Raw genomic sequence first — 17,335 nt, 5'->3', positions numbered from 1 at the left:
GGCGTCCGGGGCGGGGCGTGCGTGCAGAGCTTGGCGACTATTGGCCAGCGTGAGGCGGCAGTGTGAGGGTGGGGTGGGGCGTTCGGGGCGCTGGCGGTGGTCGTGGTCCGTGAGGGGGCGGGTGGGGTGCGGGGCTGCCCGCTGCCGGCAGCCGTTCCCGGGCGCGGACCGGGGGCAGCCCCCGTCCGGCGGCTCTCCCCGGCGTCGCCGCAGCCAACCGCCCAGCGGGGCAGGGACGCCTGAGGTGCGGGCTGGGCGCGCAGGGCGGCTCCTCCGCCGGCGGCGAGGCCCGGCCGCAAGCCTGCCTCAGGCTTCTTCGGCGCCTGAGGTGGAGGCCGCCCTCCGCCTGTCACCACCCGATCTGCGCCCTCCATCTGAGGCCGCCCCGTGGCACGGGCCACCTGCCTCCGCCAAGGCGTGGCTGGCTCAGCCTTCTGCAGTACGGGGAGGGTGACACCGGACTGAGGGACAGCAGTGTCCGGGGCTGTCCTGCCTATGGATGGGGCAGCCGCAGGCAAGAACCACCTCTCAGGGCCTCGGGAAGTGGCAAACGTGGGTCCTCTGTTTGGTGGCCCCCTCTAGGTAGCCTGGATTGTCACACTGCTCCATTTCATCAGTTCAGCTCTGCAAGCGTGCGATTTCTCCCTGGTTTTGCCCCCCTTTTTCCAGGCAGACGTTTAGCTGCCTTCCAGCCTTTAGGGACAATGGTCAGAAGTGGAAGTGCGAGGAAGAGGAAGGCCCAGGACTTCAGTGAGCCCTTCTTAGGCCACAGGAGAGTCCAGCCAAGGAACATCAGTGCCATCCTTGAGCTAATTCTTGGCTTCTGAAACTGGTAAGTAAATAAATATGGCCAAGTGCTTCACAGGGTAGAAACTTCTGCTTGAAAAGTTTGGAATTACAAAACACTAAGTAGTAATGCAGAAAGTGGCAAGTTTTCCTATTCAAATTATTTATTTTTTAATACAAAATACTAGGAATCAGCACTATTACTAATCTCTTTAGTGTGTCATGCTCAAAAAAAGAGCTTTATTAAGAGTTAAAACACTTTTTCAGTACAAGACTTAAAATTACTTTTTTTAACTCAATAGATCAGGTACTTCTGCATATCCATCATCAGGGTATGGTATTATTCAGGTTATCTGAGTAACAGGATTGCAGGCAGGACCACTCAGGATGTAACTGAAGAAGCAGCTTTGACTGCTGTTTTATAATTGCCGGTGATAGTGTGCAAGAAGGAAAGAACTCAGATTAGCTTCTCAGGCTGACAACTAGAAAAATAACAGTATTTCTGAACAAAAACTTATGACGCCCTAGTAATGGTGAGGTGAATTTTTTCCAGGCTGCAATTACACACCCAAATGCATACAGCCACAACAGATCTACAATACAATCAAAAAGTACAAGTGCAAGCCAAGAAGATGCCCAAACTGTATTTAATCAGAAATTGGCACATTGAAGATACTAGTTGTCTAGAAGAAATCCTAGGTATTTACTCAGAGAACTAAGTCTTGTCATTTCATTACTAGATACTACTAAATCAAAGCCAGCTTTGTTCTGTCTACATTATGATTGCTTTTATACTGCATTTTTGCCTCCTGATTGCCAAAGATAAGCCTAGTGACAAACAGCAGCAGTCCCCTTTCCTATGAAATCTGGAAAGCTTTAGGTTTAAAAAAAAAAAATCACTTCTCTTCAAAAACACAAAATTTTTGAACATAACATTATATTTTCACCTAGATTTAAAATGGGCAGAGTGCGTATTTCCATGGAAAAGTGGTACCTTAATGACCTGGTCTACCATGTCAGCACAGGTGGTTTAACTCAATCCTATGGACAGCATGTGTATTAGGAGTCCTTCAAGAGGGGCAGAGCTTTTGATTTCCTGGGTACAGGACTGCATTTCACTCATGGATGCTACTCAAATGGTTGAGTGAAGAGGTCAGGTGGTCTCTGCGAAGTAAGAGTAACACAACCCCCTCCACTTTTCGTGCAAAGCAAATTTGAAATCGGGTAAACTGCTTTAATCTTTTTCAGTTCCTAGCACTACAGGCTTGGTTTGCTGAGGCATCAAGCTAATGAGAGGTAGTTCTTCATGTGTGTGCAAATGTAATAACAACAAAAATTCCCAAATAATTTTATAGGCTGCTTAGCCTATAACACAGAAAATGTTCAGTGCTGCGTTGTTCAACCTGCTTTTTTCTTAACAATAGGAACCATCTCTATTATCAAACAAGCAAACTGTATTATATTCTACTTGCTTTGCAGATTGTTTTTTACATCTATTTACTGTTTCAGAAAGCTGATGCTGGCTGACAGTTGAAGTATTATTGTGGCAATTTTATCCTGAGGATAACGTAAATTTCATATAACAGTCTGACAAGCAAATAGTGTCCTTAAGTCATGGCTACTCCTAACCAGTAGGGAGTGGATTTAGGGCAGCAACCTATACATGTAATCCTACTGCCAATCTCCTAAATGAATTAGTTCCCTGGGGGTCGGGATGCCTTGTGGAATGAGAATTCAGCTTTCCGATTCTTCTTTGTTTTGTGAATATTGAAGTGGTTTCACAATTTTAAAAAGAACTAATTCCACAGATTCTTCTGATTTGTTCATACGTAAGCCAGAAAACCAGTGACCAAGGAGCCTGTGAAAGCAAACATTGAAGTTAGAAGCTTAAAACAGAAGTGACCCAATAAATAAACTCATTAGATTAAACTGTCTCCTCTTAAAAATCATATTCTTAAGATCAATCTATTATTATGTCTTTAATACAAAAATCTTACTGTTGCATATGGTTAGGGCTACCCAGTCCTTCACAAGACACCTAAAACTTTTTTTTTCAGCTTGCCAACTCATAAATGTGTGACCTGAAATGTTTCATTCTTGGGGGCTACTTCAGGCTGAATGCTTTTTAAAAACATTTTTAAAGGGTTTACTTGTTCTAAAACCTTAATCAGAAATTTACACAGTTCTCCTTGCATAAAATTTATATCCTGCACCCATTTAGTTGAGATGCTCTAAGGTTTTTTTTTTGGCAATAGATTGGTGTTTGGCAAAAGGCTGCCTTGTGCCTAGGAAACACCTTTTCCTGCTCCTCTGAAACACCCGCTAAACATTCCCAAAATTACAAGCCTTTGGGAAATCTAAGTTGGCATATGCTCCATGGACGTTTTTAGCTTAGCAGTAAACTCGCAGAGACCCCATCAATACTGAATGTGCTCCGGCTCAGGGACACAGGGACTGAGCAACTGAGCAGAACCTTCCTGTAATTTCTCTTACCAGAGGCTGCGGCCACTGTTGTACTCAGTTAAATTAGAGAAGAGAGGCTTTTGCCTTCGATCTTAGTGCTCAGTCTGGTAAGTTAAACAGTGTTAAGACCTTGAAGCCAGTTGGCAGAGTCTAGACGTAGCCATACTGTTAAATTCTTATAGACTTAAAAAAAAAAAGGTGGTCACATCTAAATTTGCTATTGGGAATTGTCCCTTGCCCAAACTAACAGTCTAGACAGCCAAGTTCCAGTTCCCAGGCCCCAACTGCTGCTTGGCTTAATTGTGCGGCTTTAACAGCCCAGCAGTATGCAAGAGAAAGCCCCTATACAAGAGAGTCAAAAGTGAGATCCAGGATGGAGCAGTAATAAAGCAATTCTGGGATCAGGAGAGGAGGAATGAAAGTAAGAGGGATGCAAAGGGAGTCCAGGGCTGGGAGCAAGAAGGTAACAAAGGAGATTTTAGGAAGGGAGAAAGGAGGGAGCCTGAAATTGTAAAAAAAGCAAGGAAAATCACTAGCAATTAAGCAGGACAGCATTTTCCAAATTAAAGAGATGCAAGAGGCAGTGTGGGGGAAGTGACACTGCACACAGTTGTGTCATCCACTACATTCAACTATGCTAACAGCAATTAAATAAATCAAGAGACCCAAAGAGTTTTGGAAAAGTGTTGACACAGAAAGAACTCCTTACATTTTAATGCCACATTGTTCAACTGTCTTGTAAAGAGAGTTAAAAGGCACTTACCATTCGCATCCATGTTGGTATAAAGCCTTTGTATAGAGACATAAACCCTTCAGCCTGTACAGTTTGAATTAAGCAGTCCATGGAAGACTTATACAGCAGACCTCTAGCAATGTGCAAGGAGAAGAAATACTGTTAGGATTACAAATACACAATTTTAAAAAATCCCACGACCCCCCCCCCCCCCAAAAAAATAATCTGTATCAGATAAATTTGTACAAGCAAGAGCTCTTTTGTAAGCTCACTGGAGTCTCATCAGAACTGAAATCCACTAAGTAAGTAGGTATGCTTAGGTGGCCATCACAACAAACCCCCCTGGACATGCAAAACTAAACCAATAAAATGATCATCAGAGAGAGGAAGAGCAAATTAGAGACTTAGCAGTTCACTCCCAGTGAAATCAGTGAGACTCAGGGTTTCAGTTTTCTCTTGAAAAGTCAGTTTCTGAAGTGTCTGTACCTTCCCTGTTTATCTCTCGGCTGGTTCATTATCCGGGTTTTGACCACATCAGCAGGAGTTCCCAGAACAGCAGCTACCAGGCCAGAACAGCAACTGTCGACACCAACAGATACTTAAAGAAGAAACTAAGATTTATCATGACAATTTAAGCATCATGATTCCAGTTCTAATAATATATAATATTAGATATTAAAACAGTTTTCATAAAATCATGAGTAATACCTCATAACTTAACATAAACTTGATTTGGGAGGAGGCTTGCTAGTATTGCTCTTGCTCAGGTGTCCTCTCAGCGCCAGCTTCCCTCACCTCTGTGTGCAGTTCTGAGGCAGGGATAAAGGACCCACAATAGGCAATTTATGATATTGTTTATACAAAGCCGACTTCTTCATAATTTAAGGGAGTAAAAGAGGTTATTCTGCAGAGTTTATATTGCTCATTCTTACAGTTTGCTAAAATTAAAACTAGGTTAGATAAAATAGCAGCAATTCTAGAGAAGTGAAAATTCCTGTGCTCTCACAGATGTGTGAGGTGTTTAAATGCATCAGGAGGGCACTTCTAGTGAGGGCAGTTTTGCAGCAATTTGCAGCAAAGGTTGCATCCTTTGTCTTGTGTCTTTTGTACAAAGATGTCCTCTCAGGCAAAAAAAAAAAAATTGTTATAAAGGTGCATTTTATCAGCAGTATCAGGACCAAAGAATAGGGGCTTCTGCTGGCACAGACAGGCAGATCAAGACAGTGAGGCTGGAAATACTCTGCAGCGGAAAAGGGGTAATCAGGGAATACGGCACCTGGCAATACTGTGAGTCACGCTATTGTCCACAAGCGGCGTGTTCAGAAGCAAAAAGTGTTTCACTGAGTCGTAAGTGGTCAGATCTGTAAAGAGGATAATGAGAAAAAACACCATTGTCAGAAGTAAATGGTGTCTGTGCTGTTTATTACTGACACAGGATGGAGGCTTGGCAAGACCTAAATTTCCAGTGCAGCTCCTCCCATTGGCATGGCTAGCACTCTGCACCCAGTTTCTGATGATTGTTGTGGCACCTAGGTCCTGTTGTTAGACATGTGAGTATGTGCTCCCCTCCACTACCATCTTCTCTGATTTACCCTACAAATGATAAAATGGATCCCAAATGGAAAATTCTGCAAAATAACTCATTAACCCAAGCCAGAAATGTCACAATAAGGACAGTTCTACCTCTCCCACCTCTGTGCAAGCATTGTAGAAATGCTAGCAACATTAGACAAAAAAAGTAGATGATGTCATGGAAATTATATCATGTTCTGAAAGCAGACATGGGTTACGGCATCTGGGCATCTGAATGACAGACAGTGATCTGAAAGTTAACAGCAGATCTGGGTTACATTTCCAATGTCCTGACCTTAAAACTTAGGAGCCCAGCCTACTAACCAGGATGACCCGCCCAGCACTTTAGTAGTGCTTTAGAGCCCAAACATACCCAGTGGACATCATTTCCCACTTGTAAGAGTTCGCTTGTTTAAGTTTACATGCCAAGACTGCATATTAACGTTGTGTATGGAGACACCTACCTTAGATAATAGTCATTCTACACCCCTCATTTAACAGCTCCTGCTGCAAACATTATTAATCCAGTGATTCCTTTACTGCTGCTTAGCAAGGTGTAAGCTTACACCACCTCTGATTTTCTATTTTCAAAGATATTTTTTGGTCATGCTGCTAACATGTCCCTGTGCTGAATGACGTAGAAATTAGTAGCTGTCATGCCAAAGAAATTTAAGCATGCAAAATAAAAAATTGCCAAGGCAATGCTATAATATGTGCCACCAAGCACAGAGCAAGTGTTTATGGTGGGCACCTACAGGTGGTGTCTTTCAGTCCTAAAGACGTCTCCCTTCTTACTTTACAAACAGAACCTCAGGAAGGAGAGCAAAGACCACCCAACATATCCTAGCAGTTTTGGAGAGACACAGGCAAGCTCTATCTATATGTGGAAGGAATGAGTGCTTCTTGGATCAGCTGAGTACTCAGGCAGCCACTTCACCTTATAACCCTCAGTCCCTGCCTGAACTACGCCGTAGGTGTACCTGTCTGCAGCTCTGTCACACCACGCCTGGGCTGTGGACCTTGTTTATCTGGACACTGACACATGGACCATCTCCTTAGCTCGACCTTGGACCTTTCTTATCACCACAGACCTGCTGGTGATCACTGAGCTGTGTCTGACACTGGTGACCCTCACCAGACCTGACGCTGGCTCACCTTCCTGGCTTGGCCTCAGACCTGCCTCATCACCACATGCTTTCCTGAGGATCTGGATCTCGGTGAAACCTGGTTGCCTTCGCTGGCTCTGCCCTGCTCACCTTGCTTGGGCACCAGGGAGCTGGGTCATGGCTGGTGAGGTCCTTGCTCTTGCTGGCTGCGGCACCCCCTCAGCTCCCAGCTCACCATCCCTCAGGCTCAGGCACAAACTTATTTTTAAGGAACCTGATTTCCACAGGAACAAAACGCTCAAGGCAGAAATCACCTGCAGTGCACTTCAAACAGGTCACCGGTGTAGATAACGAAGAGACGAACACCAGGGGAGCAGCTGAACTCTCTTTAAAGCTTAGATGCGACCTTAAGCACTGCAGACCAAGTTAGGAAATTTACCTCCCATGTTCACCAGAGCAGCTCTCTGGACATTTGGCACCCATCCAGCCCAAAGCCCCCGTATTCCTCCTTCGGACAGGATCTTCATAAATGCATGGTGCACTCCTCGAAACCTGAAATCAATATGCAGCTAGTAAGAGAGCCCAGCTATGGAGAAATCTTTGCATATTCCAGCACTTTGCTGCACCAGGTCCTCGCATAGGAAAGGCAATTTATACCTGCGAGGATCTGGCCCTCCAGATCCATTTTTTGATCCATTTTTGGATCCATCTTTGACTTTCATGCTGCGATATTTTACCAAACATACCAGTTGCCCTGGTAAGCAGCAGCCTGGTCGCTAATGACAGATGACCCTTTGATCCCACAGCTGGGTTGCAATATTAAATGTACAAGACACCAAAGGATGCCAGCAGTTTTGGATGCAAAGAGCAGCGTGTCCTGGTATCTGCAGGCGGGTCTCGAGCCCTGCCGTCTGCAGGCAACCTAGCCCTTCCCTGTGCCTGTGCATCCTGCAAAAGCCATTTCCCCCATCCTTTCTTCCAGCTCCTCTTCTTCAGAAAGCATCCTTCCCTCCCCCTGGCAGAGCACTGGCATGGACATACTGCACATGTAGGATGGGCGAGGGTTTGTGGTCTCTGGGACCAATACATCAGAATAAGGAAGGCAAGTATAAATGGAATAAGGAGGAAGTCTCGGATCCCCCACCTTCTCCACTGCCCAAAGCCATTGCATGCCTCCCAGGCACTGCTTTTCCCCCAAAAGGACTCCGAGCAGCTGGGGAGAGGGGGTGGCAGAAAACAGACAACCACACCCTCGAAGAGTAATCATTAACAGGAGAAAACCGCCAGCCTCGAGAGGAACCGACCGTAACGGCTTTCCTTCCAGCTTCCTTTTTCCTTCCATCTGCATCTGCACCTTCACCAGATCAGTCGGGCTGGCAAAAAACTGTCCGATGGCACCTGCAGACATGCCTCCAACTACAGCTTTCCTGCCAAAGAGGGAAAGAAAATGTACTCCAGAATACACTGAAAATCTTCACAAATTGCAGTGCTCGAGCTGAAGAGTTCAGCAGCACGACCCAGCTGAAACAAGTGTAAATGGTTATTCCTTATATTAACAGCCAAAGTTAAGGTAATAATTGTGGTGACTGCAGGTAGTTAAGGTAGTCAATAATACTTCTGTCAATTTTAAGAAAGGTTTGAAACTTACCTGGGGGAAAAAATCAAGTTATTATACATCACCAAGATGCTCTGCTTCCTCTGCAGGTTACATTATGCTCCTCGCTTAAGGTTTAAAGGCAGGATGGCAAGGTACACAAGTAAGGGATGGTGCTCCATATATTATACTAACTGAATGCCAATCTGAAAGTCTAAACTGCCTGTGGATATATAAAGCTTTTCTTTATCTCCCATTGCTACTAGAGGAGTTGTGTTCATTTTCTGGTTCTACTTATTTTAGTAGAACCAGAAATTTCGATATTATCCCTAGTTCCCCCTTCCCATAGGATCAGGCATGATAAGTTTTTTGTATTAAATTTTATAAATCCCATCCTAAAACCAGTTACATTTTGGACCCAAGATTTGATGTTGCAGTAAATTACTTGATTGGATATGATACTGTATATGATTATAAAAGTACATGACTGACATTTTAACAATAAGCATTTGACAATTAGAAATTACCAAATTTTGCAAAACTTACAGAAAAATCTGCTTCATTCCCCACAGGCAAAGAGTTAATTCTGTGGCTATATACTGCTTGCATTGTCAAAAAAGGGATTGAGTGAGATTTAACTTGCTGAATTGAACTTGCGAAACAAAGACTTTGAGTTTGCTCTTTATAGGGATTATTTGTCTCCTCGGGAAGGATGCACAGATTTAACTTAGGTTGACATCTGCCATATGCACAGGAACAAAATAGTGTCTTTTCCTTCACAATCTGCCTCTTCTGTAGCCAGGAAATTTCCATCTCTTGGGCTAAAATGCACCACCAGAATCAGCAAACCTGCCTATTCTTACACTCCCCGTTAATAATCCAATGGCATAATAATTTCTTACCCAGGCAGTACGGCAAGCAGCAAAACAGCCAAGTGTTGCCATACTGCTGCTGGACAACACGGAACGGGACCCATCCTTCCAGCAGCTGGAAATCTGAGATATACCACCCCTCACTTCTTTTCTGCAAAGATCCAGAGGATATTTGACATGTCCATCATACCTTTGGAAATGTGTCCTCACCCCATGTGGAGCTAATCGAGCTCTCAGGTGACCTTGGAGCTGAGCAGGGCACAAGCTGCAAGTCCAGCTTGGCTCAGCTGAACCTCTGGTTTGCATTACCCAGGCAGCAGTAGGATTAGTCACGGTTACTCACGCTGGCGTCAGGTTTGTGTAATAGCTCATGGCTTCTCCGACAGCCGTCACACACAGCTGTATGGTCAGCCATGACTCACCTGCACTTCCCAACATCTCCCAGCCCATGTGGAAATAAAAGAGCTGCCATTACATCACAGACCTTGAGCCATGGTAAAGCTCCCTGCCTCCACTCATCCAGGCTAATTCCTGCCAGTCCAGGACAGCTGCTCCTATCAATGCAGTTTATCATGTTTCTCCATCTCTTTAATAGAATATCCTTATTAGAGTAATCATAGAATCACAGAATCGTATAGGTTGGAAAAGACCTTTAAGATCATCGAGTTCAACCGTAAGCCTAACACTACCAAGACCACCACTATACCATGTCCCTAAGCACCTCATCCAAACGTCCTTTAAATACCTCCAGGGATGGCGACTCAACCACTTCCCTGGGCAGCCTGTTCCAATGCTTGATAACCCTTTCAGTGAAGTAAAATTTCCTAATATCCAGTCTAAACCTCCCCTGGCGCAACTTGAGGCCATTTCCTCTTGTCCTATCACTTGTTACCTGGGAGAAGAGACCAACCCCCACCTCTCTACAACCTCCTTTCAGGTAGTTGTACAGAGTGATAAGGTCTCCCCTCAGCCTCCTTTTCTCCAGGCTAAACAACCCCAGTTCCCTCAACCGCTCCCCATCAGACTCGTGCTCCAGACCCTTCACCAGCTCTGTTGCCCTTCTCTGGACTTCTCTGGACGCTCCAGCACCTCAATGTCTCTCTTGTAGTGGGGGGCCCAAAACTGAACACAGTAGTCGAGGTGCGGCCTCACCAGTGCCGAGTACAGGGGCACGATCACTTCCCTAGTCCTGCTGGCCACACTATTTTTGATACAAGCCAGGGTGCTGTTGACTTTCTTGGCCACCTGGGCACACTGCTGGCTCATATTCAGCCAGCTGTCAACCAACACCCCCAGGTCCTTTTCTGCCAGGCAGCTTTCCAGCCACTCTTCCCCAAGCCTGTAGCGTTGCATGGGGTTGCTGTGGCCCAAGTGCAGGACCTTGCACTTGGCCTTGTTAAACCTCATACAATTGACCTCGGCCCATCGATCCAGCCTGTCCAGGTCCCTCTGCAGAGCCTTCGTACCCTCAAGCAGATCAACACCCCCGCACAACTTGGTGTCATCTGCAAACTTACTGAGGGTGCACTCGATCCCTTCATCCAGATCATTGATAAAGATATTAAACAGAACTGGCCCCAACACAGAGCCCTGGGGAACACCGCTTGTGACTGGCCACCAACTGGAGTAAACTCCATTCACCACCACTCTTTGGGCCCGGCCATCCAGCCAGTTCTTTACCCAGTGGGTAAAGAGGTTGTGGGGTAAAGTGAGGGTGTGGTAAAGAACTTTACCCAGTTCTTTACCCATGGTCCTAGTTAAGCTTCTGAGAAACTTATTTCAATATTTCTTAGTCCTGTTCCCAGCTGAATGAAAAGATACTGCCCTGAAACTGAAATAAGAAAGTCTATATCAGTGCTTAAACCCCTGCTTTATATTTACCCTCTTCAGGGTAGGAGAGCCATGAGGAGAAGACAGGTTTTGGGGCTGCAGGACAGTAAGGACAATCCCCACACAGGCACAAGCATAAATATGCAACATTACCAGAAAGGAAAGCTTTCATCCTCAGACCTGCCAAGCACAGAGTCGCGGAGATGTTCATACGCAACCATCCGAACGCCAGAGTACACTGTGGAAAACAAAAGCAGGAGACGATTCTTGGGTCTGCCATTTCTGGAGGTCACGCTGTGATAGAGAGGTCAAGAGATTGGTTGTAAAACACTCCGGAGCTTGCCTGGGTCAGCTGGTCACTGCTCTCACATTCGTGATCAAAATGGGGAAAGCGAGGGGGCTGCCTGGTAGCAATGCTAGAGCCAGAACTCTTTAGCATCAGAGAATCTCTCTGGCTGAGCCATACATCTGCCAGGAGGCAGCACATCTTATGCCCGCACCCTAGGGAGATGCGACCACATTGCTTTCCTCAGCTGGTGCCAAGCACAGAACCTCCCACAAGTGCTTTTGAGGTTTGTTGCTGTCACCATATTTCCAAATAAAATAAAGCAAGCTGTTACCTGTGGCCGAACCACTAATGCATTTCTTCATCCCAGCACTTGCAACCTTACCTTTTTTTCCCAGCCTGTCCCTACTTCCCTCAAATAAAAGATATTTATTGTTCTGAGGAGTCTGAGTGCTTGCTGGCGCTGAAGACCTTCCTGAAAGACCACGGGGGAATTATATTTTGTTTTCCCAGAAGCCAGAATAAGGCTATGAAGGAATGGGCAAGAGAGGGAAGAGAAGGGATTGAACCAGGATCCCATATATTTCGAAGTGGGATTGCAGGGTAAGCTGAAGAAGTCCTCACAGGTATCTTTAAAGCACCACAAGATATGGCAGGCTCACTCCAAAAGGCTGTTGGCCACAGAAGGCAGGACCCAAACTTGTCCCATCATGAGCAGATAATCACCTATGTGGCGATAGACGGCCGGCGTGGCTCCTTGCCAGAGCTTTCGTAAGCCCTCCTCTTGCACAATGCCAGCTGCGGTGCGCAGCATGCCACGGTAGGGGACTGCCTGGCTGGCGGCAGCTCCATTGCGATGAACGGCAGCTTCACCTTGGACCTGCAGTCGAGTTTTCGTGAGATCCAGGGGAAATGTCACTGAAGAGAAAGAGCAGGGAACAAACGTGACTACGGGTGCAGCTGCAGGGAGACCGACCACACTGGTAACATCTGCACCACAATCCCCCCTGCCAGACGGCCAAGGGGGCTGTGCAAGCACCAGCAGCCAGCAGGGACCATGCCCAACGGGGGTGCAGGCAATTCATGGAGAACAGGAGATTCACATCCAGATCTGTTAGAAGTGGTTCGGGGCATGAGTAACCAAAATACATTCCCGTCAAACACCAAGCCCTTCTCCTTTATTTCTTTTTGCAGATTTGTTATGCAATACGCATACTTTCTAAGAGACTCTGGATTAAAAATCCTGTTCCAGTTACTCCCACTGAGTAAAGATCAGTCAAATCTCTTACCGAGCATGTGGCCTCTCCAATTCTGCCCAGCATAGTGGCAGCACACGTTACAGTCAGGAACAACCCCACAGTGGCCATTGTAATGCAGACACACATGCAGGTGAGCATCTATCCTATGAACCACCCTAAAACATGCTGCTTTTCTGATGCAGTCACAAAAATCATGTTTAGCCTGTTATTTCTCTCACAGAAATAACTGGTGGCCAGGGAAGGTGGTTCAACTCAATCTCAGCTTCCCAGGGCTGCTCCTGAAACAGTATGGGTACGTATTCGCTGCCCCTAATTTCAGTTCCAGGCCACGAGTGTCTCGCTGGGTGATGGACCTCCCCAGCCTGTCTCAGGTGGCAAGTGCCCAGGAGCAGGGGTTGTCTCTGCTTCGATACCTCTGCGACACACCATGCTACGGGGTCCTTCCAGAGCAGGACTCAGAGATACTAGGGGAATGCAGTCACTGCTTAAAGCCTCAGCAGATTTACAGTCTGTTTGTGCATTAAGTTTGGTATTCATGTTTAAAGATTAGCAACACTTGAGAAGTTACAAATCATTAGAGCAATGCAACAGAGCTTGTAGAATTTATACATAATATGCTGAGAAATATTCCAAATAAGTTACTGATCACAAAGTAGTGCTATGCAGATGCCAGGGTACTTCTTTCCTGCATTTCAGCAAGCAGTTTACTATACTCCATTTTTACAGACATCTCCACTGTAACCAGAAGCATAAGATTCGATTTTTCTTTGATTAACCTGCATTAACTATGAAAAGCAAATTCCTGAAGAAGTCAGCCCCTTGGTACTAACTCAGCCAACAGATCATCCTGCCTCTTTAGTCTTCTTCCAGAAACCCAGCGAACGCAAAGCTTAGATTAGTCACAACTGCTCTGTGCTAATGACTGCAGCCCTTCGGTCTCAGAGGGAAAGATTTCGACTTGAAAAACCCCTCCCTCCAGCCACAGTCAGGTGGCATAAAACACTTGCAAGGCTTAAATTATTGAAAAGTCACGACGAGCAGAGTGGAACGAACAGATTTGCTGGAGCAGAAAAGCCGGAGCGAACACCGAGGAACGAGGCATCTGGGGACTGAAGTTCCCCCTGCCCCCTCTAAGTAAATTTTGACCCCCTTCCCTCTCAGAAAATCACGGTGAGTTGTACCTAGTTCTGCCACAGCCGCTGCACAGGCTGACAGAGCGAATTTGCTGGCTCGGGGCCATCTCTCTGGAAGAGGTAAGCTCTTCTCTTCTTCTGCAGGTGACATCTAGCGTCTAACATGAAACAAGGCTAACCAGCCACCCTGCGAGGGTCTGGAGCAAAAGCAGACCCTAGCTCAGCTCTGTTCTGGGTCGTTTAGGAGACAGATTGCTGAAGGTCATGTTTCTCCAGCGCCAGCACCAGGAACCGCAGCAGCCCAAGTGCCTCCTGCAGAGCTGCGAGGTCCTTCTGCAGTGACACGAGACTCCTGCGCAACAGGCTTCTGGGAAATGTAGTCTGTCACCAACGCTACCCTCTGCCAGGAAACCGGCAGTGCAGGTACAGTCACACACACAATTTTGCTCATTATCGACATTAAAAAAAATATATCATTAATGAGACCTCAAGATTATGAGAACACGTGTGGGGTCTGTTTGCTTTATGGGGTGCTGTCATTGACAGCAGTGCCTTGGGAGCCCCAAACTGCATCCCTGTGTCAACCAGCTGCACGGGCATCCGAGATGGAAGAATTGATGCAGATCTGGTTTAACGAAAGCTGCAGTAGCAACAGCTACATGCCGAGCTGGAGTGCTGGAGTGCTTGTAGCAATTCACATCCCCTGGGGATTAGGCACAGAGCAGTGCAGTTTGAGCCAGGGGCACGCAAACCTGAGAAGACAGAAGCCAATCTCTGCCTGAAGCCCTGTATACGAAAAGATGGAAGGTTTTCCTGGCTGAATGCTGAAGCCCTGTTAATTGTGTGCCAGTCCTAATTTATCTTAAATTAATGTAGGCATAGTTAGGTTCTCATCATGAAAAAAAGGGTAAGGCATGCGCTGTTCAAGAGAAGCTTTTCATTTATCATTAAGGCTCAGCTGAATCACTAAGTTAATCATTAGCCATTAATCACTAATCCTCCTGCTGAGGATCTGAGGATTTTTTAGGTCACAGAAACTTACCCCAGAACACCTCCCCGCACCCCTGTCTGACTGCCTAACGTTTTGGTGTGTGGTCCCGGTCACAATGATTCAGACAAATGAAGGGAGCATTGCAGGTGAAATATTCAGCTAAAATCAGATGAATTTATCTCGTAAAATCAGATGAATTTATACCAGTAATTGGTATTAAATTGGATCCTTCTTTGGGTTAGAAGTCATTAGAATTCATGCAGCGATAAACTACCGACAAAACCCTGATTAAAATGGGAAGAAAGCATATTGCAATTTAATGCAAACATGCCTGGCTGCACTGAGGGTATGAGTGGTTCAGAGCCTTATTCTAGACAGTTTATGCAATCTGCTGTTGGCACTTTTGTGCCTCCCTCCATAGCTATTCTCTGGGCTTGGGTCAGCTTGTGCCACTGTATATCAGCCTGTATATCATCGATTTGTAATTTAGGTTGGAGAGGACCTCTAGAGGTCATCTAGTACAATCTTCTGCTCAGAGCAGGGATAGCTTCAGAATTACATCAGTTTGCCCAGGGTCGTCTTTGTTCACCTTCTGAAAACCTCCAGGGATGGGGGATTTCACAACCACAGCCTGCTCTGGTGCTTAACCACTTTGTGAATGTTTTTTCCTTATATTCAGTCAGAATTTCCCACATTGCATCTTATGTCCATTGCCTCTCATCCCTTAGATGTACACCTCTGGGGACAGTCTCACTATAACCATGCTTTAGGGGGTGGAAAACAACAACTAGATCCCTCCTTAAAATAATCCCCATAACATTGCAGCATCCTATGGAGAGAGCAGCTCTCCATGGTCATTTTTAGTTCGGGGAAATAGGTTCTTTTTTAAACTGATTAGACTGATTTGGGGATGGCGGTGAGGAAGAATTTTGTCTTCCCACAGGATCTTTGAAATGAGCCTGACCTGGAGACAGACACTTGCGTGGACAGCTCTGTGATCTGTGGAGCAGAGAAGGACCAGTGCTCATGGAGGTCCATCAAACAGCTGGAGTTTACGTATCCCCAAATCCTGAGGGAGACAGCTCCAGCAGAGAGGACCCTTCCTATTTATTTATTTCAGTTTTCAGTGAGACAGCATTTTCTGCTTTCTCTCCAAAGCCAGTTTGATCAAAGGCTGCATATGCAGGGAGGGAGCGTGGAGTTTGAATGCAATGGAAACGCAGCAGCAGGGTCTGGGAGGGCTGTATGCTGCCGGAGAAAGGCAGCCAAACTGCCTCGGTCCTCTTACCTGCTTCCATCAGTGGTGACTGTGTTAGTTTACATGGGAAAGACCATTAACTATTATCTGCCCAGGACTACGACCTAGTCTGAGGAAAGCTTGTTAGTGACTATCACACCATCGTACTGGTTACGTCCTCCTCACAATAGTGCCTTTCAGTAGTGTCTTGTGTCCTTCACCAAATCGTGCCCCAGAAGCAGAAGCTAAACAAAAAAAAAAAAAGTCCAAAACAAACACAAAAGCCTTTAATGAATATCTTCACAGAGGGTTGAGAGCTTGTCTTACCTGTATACATAGTTCACTTTAAACTCACTACTCAGGGTGTGCATATACTGAAAATATATTCCAATATTACATGGCCTTTAGCTCTCTTATCACTTTACCCCTTTGTAGAAAAAGAAAGACTTTAATGGATAAAATAAAACCAGGAAATAAACATACAAAGAGCTGTGATAGCTAAACATAGAAGTGTAGTAATATCAGAGTTAAAAGTGATTTATCTGCTTCCTCCAGACATTTTGCAAAATGGAGATCCGCATCCTCCTTGTCACAGCTGACATATTTGGCCTTGTTCTTCTGCACCTATGACCAACATAGGTAACATCCCAATGTATTTCAGCATGACTGTTTAATGAAGGCCATAGATCTGTTTGTCACAGCTCTTAACCTCCTACTATCAGGTGTATTTCTGCTGTGCTACTTTTACTGTACTGCCTGTCTGCACAGGTACAAAAGTTCCTCTCTGTGCACCTATTCCTGTATAGGAAGGGAGTTAAACTCTATTTGTACAAAGCACTTTTAATTGAATAATTATGTTCATACAAAATGGTGTACAAATTGCACACCATACAAACGGTGTGGTGTTCCCATGGTACGGTGTTACAAAATATAGTAGCGATGAACTATATCCTTCTCCTAGTAAAATACATAAAGCTGGTGAGTGGATAAGGCCTCTGGGTTAGTAATTATTGAAATATTATAAAAATATACATGAGGACAGGTTCAAGCACAGTCCAGGTCTATCTCTTAACTCAGACACCAGCATGGTTTTATTCTGGTGAGATCTGGGAGCACAGATACGAAGAGGATGGGACACAACTAAGTAGGGTTTGGGAGGAAGGACATGGGGAAACAGTTTTGGGGGCAGAGCCAGAAAGGCTGAGACTGATTAAAAAGGAAATGCATGTGTGAAGGTCGTATTTGAGTAAAGGAAGAAGCATAAGATGTGATGTACAGCTGGATGCTTGTCTATGGAACAAACGGATGAAGAGCTAGAAAGGCTGAGCAGGGCTTGTTCAACCAAGGAGTCTGGGCCTGAGGATCAGGTCCTGGGACTGAGCAGAAGAAGAGATTTGGACAAAGAGAGCAAAAGAAGACAAAATCACAACAAAAAAACGGTTGAGGTTGGAAGGGACCTGGAGACTGGCTAGT

The 17,335-nt window shown here is 45.6% G+C and overlaps 1 protein-coding gene across 1 annotated transcript; it reads right to left on the bottom strand.

Annotated features, from left to right (window-relative positions):
• Positions 1 to 984: 984 nt before the first annotated feature.
• SLC25A27 (solute carrier family 25 member 27) lies at positions 985 to 13,936 on the bottom strand. The gene is made up of 9 exons (XM_075497247.1): positions 13,683 to 13,936; positions 11,969 to 12,160; positions 11,110 to 11,194; positions 7,965 to 8,087; positions 7,100 to 7,212; positions 5,259 to 5,343; positions 4,469 to 4,561; positions 4,013 to 4,115; positions 985 to 2,644 (listed from the first exon to the last, which is right to left on the bottom strand). Exons 1-9 carry the CDS (start codon positions 13,783 to 13,785, stop codon positions 2,573 to 2,575), a joined length of 969 nt encoding a protein of 322 aa, XP_075353362.1. The 5' UTR covers positions 13,786 to 13,936; the 3' UTR covers positions 985 to 2,572.
• Between the last annotated feature and the right edge of the window lie 3,399 nt (positions 13,937 to 17,335).

The sequence above is a fragment of the Mycteria americana genome, chromosome 3 (genome assembly GCF_035582795.1).
Source record: "Mycteria americana isolate JAX WOST 10 ecotype Jacksonville Zoo and Gardens chromosome 3, USCA_MyAme_1.0, whole genome shotgun sequence".
Taxonomy (NCBI): domain Eukaryota; kingdom Metazoa; phylum Chordata; class Aves; order Ciconiiformes; family Ciconiidae; genus Mycteria; species Mycteria americana.
This window is presented reverse-complemented; position numbering and strand designations above follow the sequence as displayed.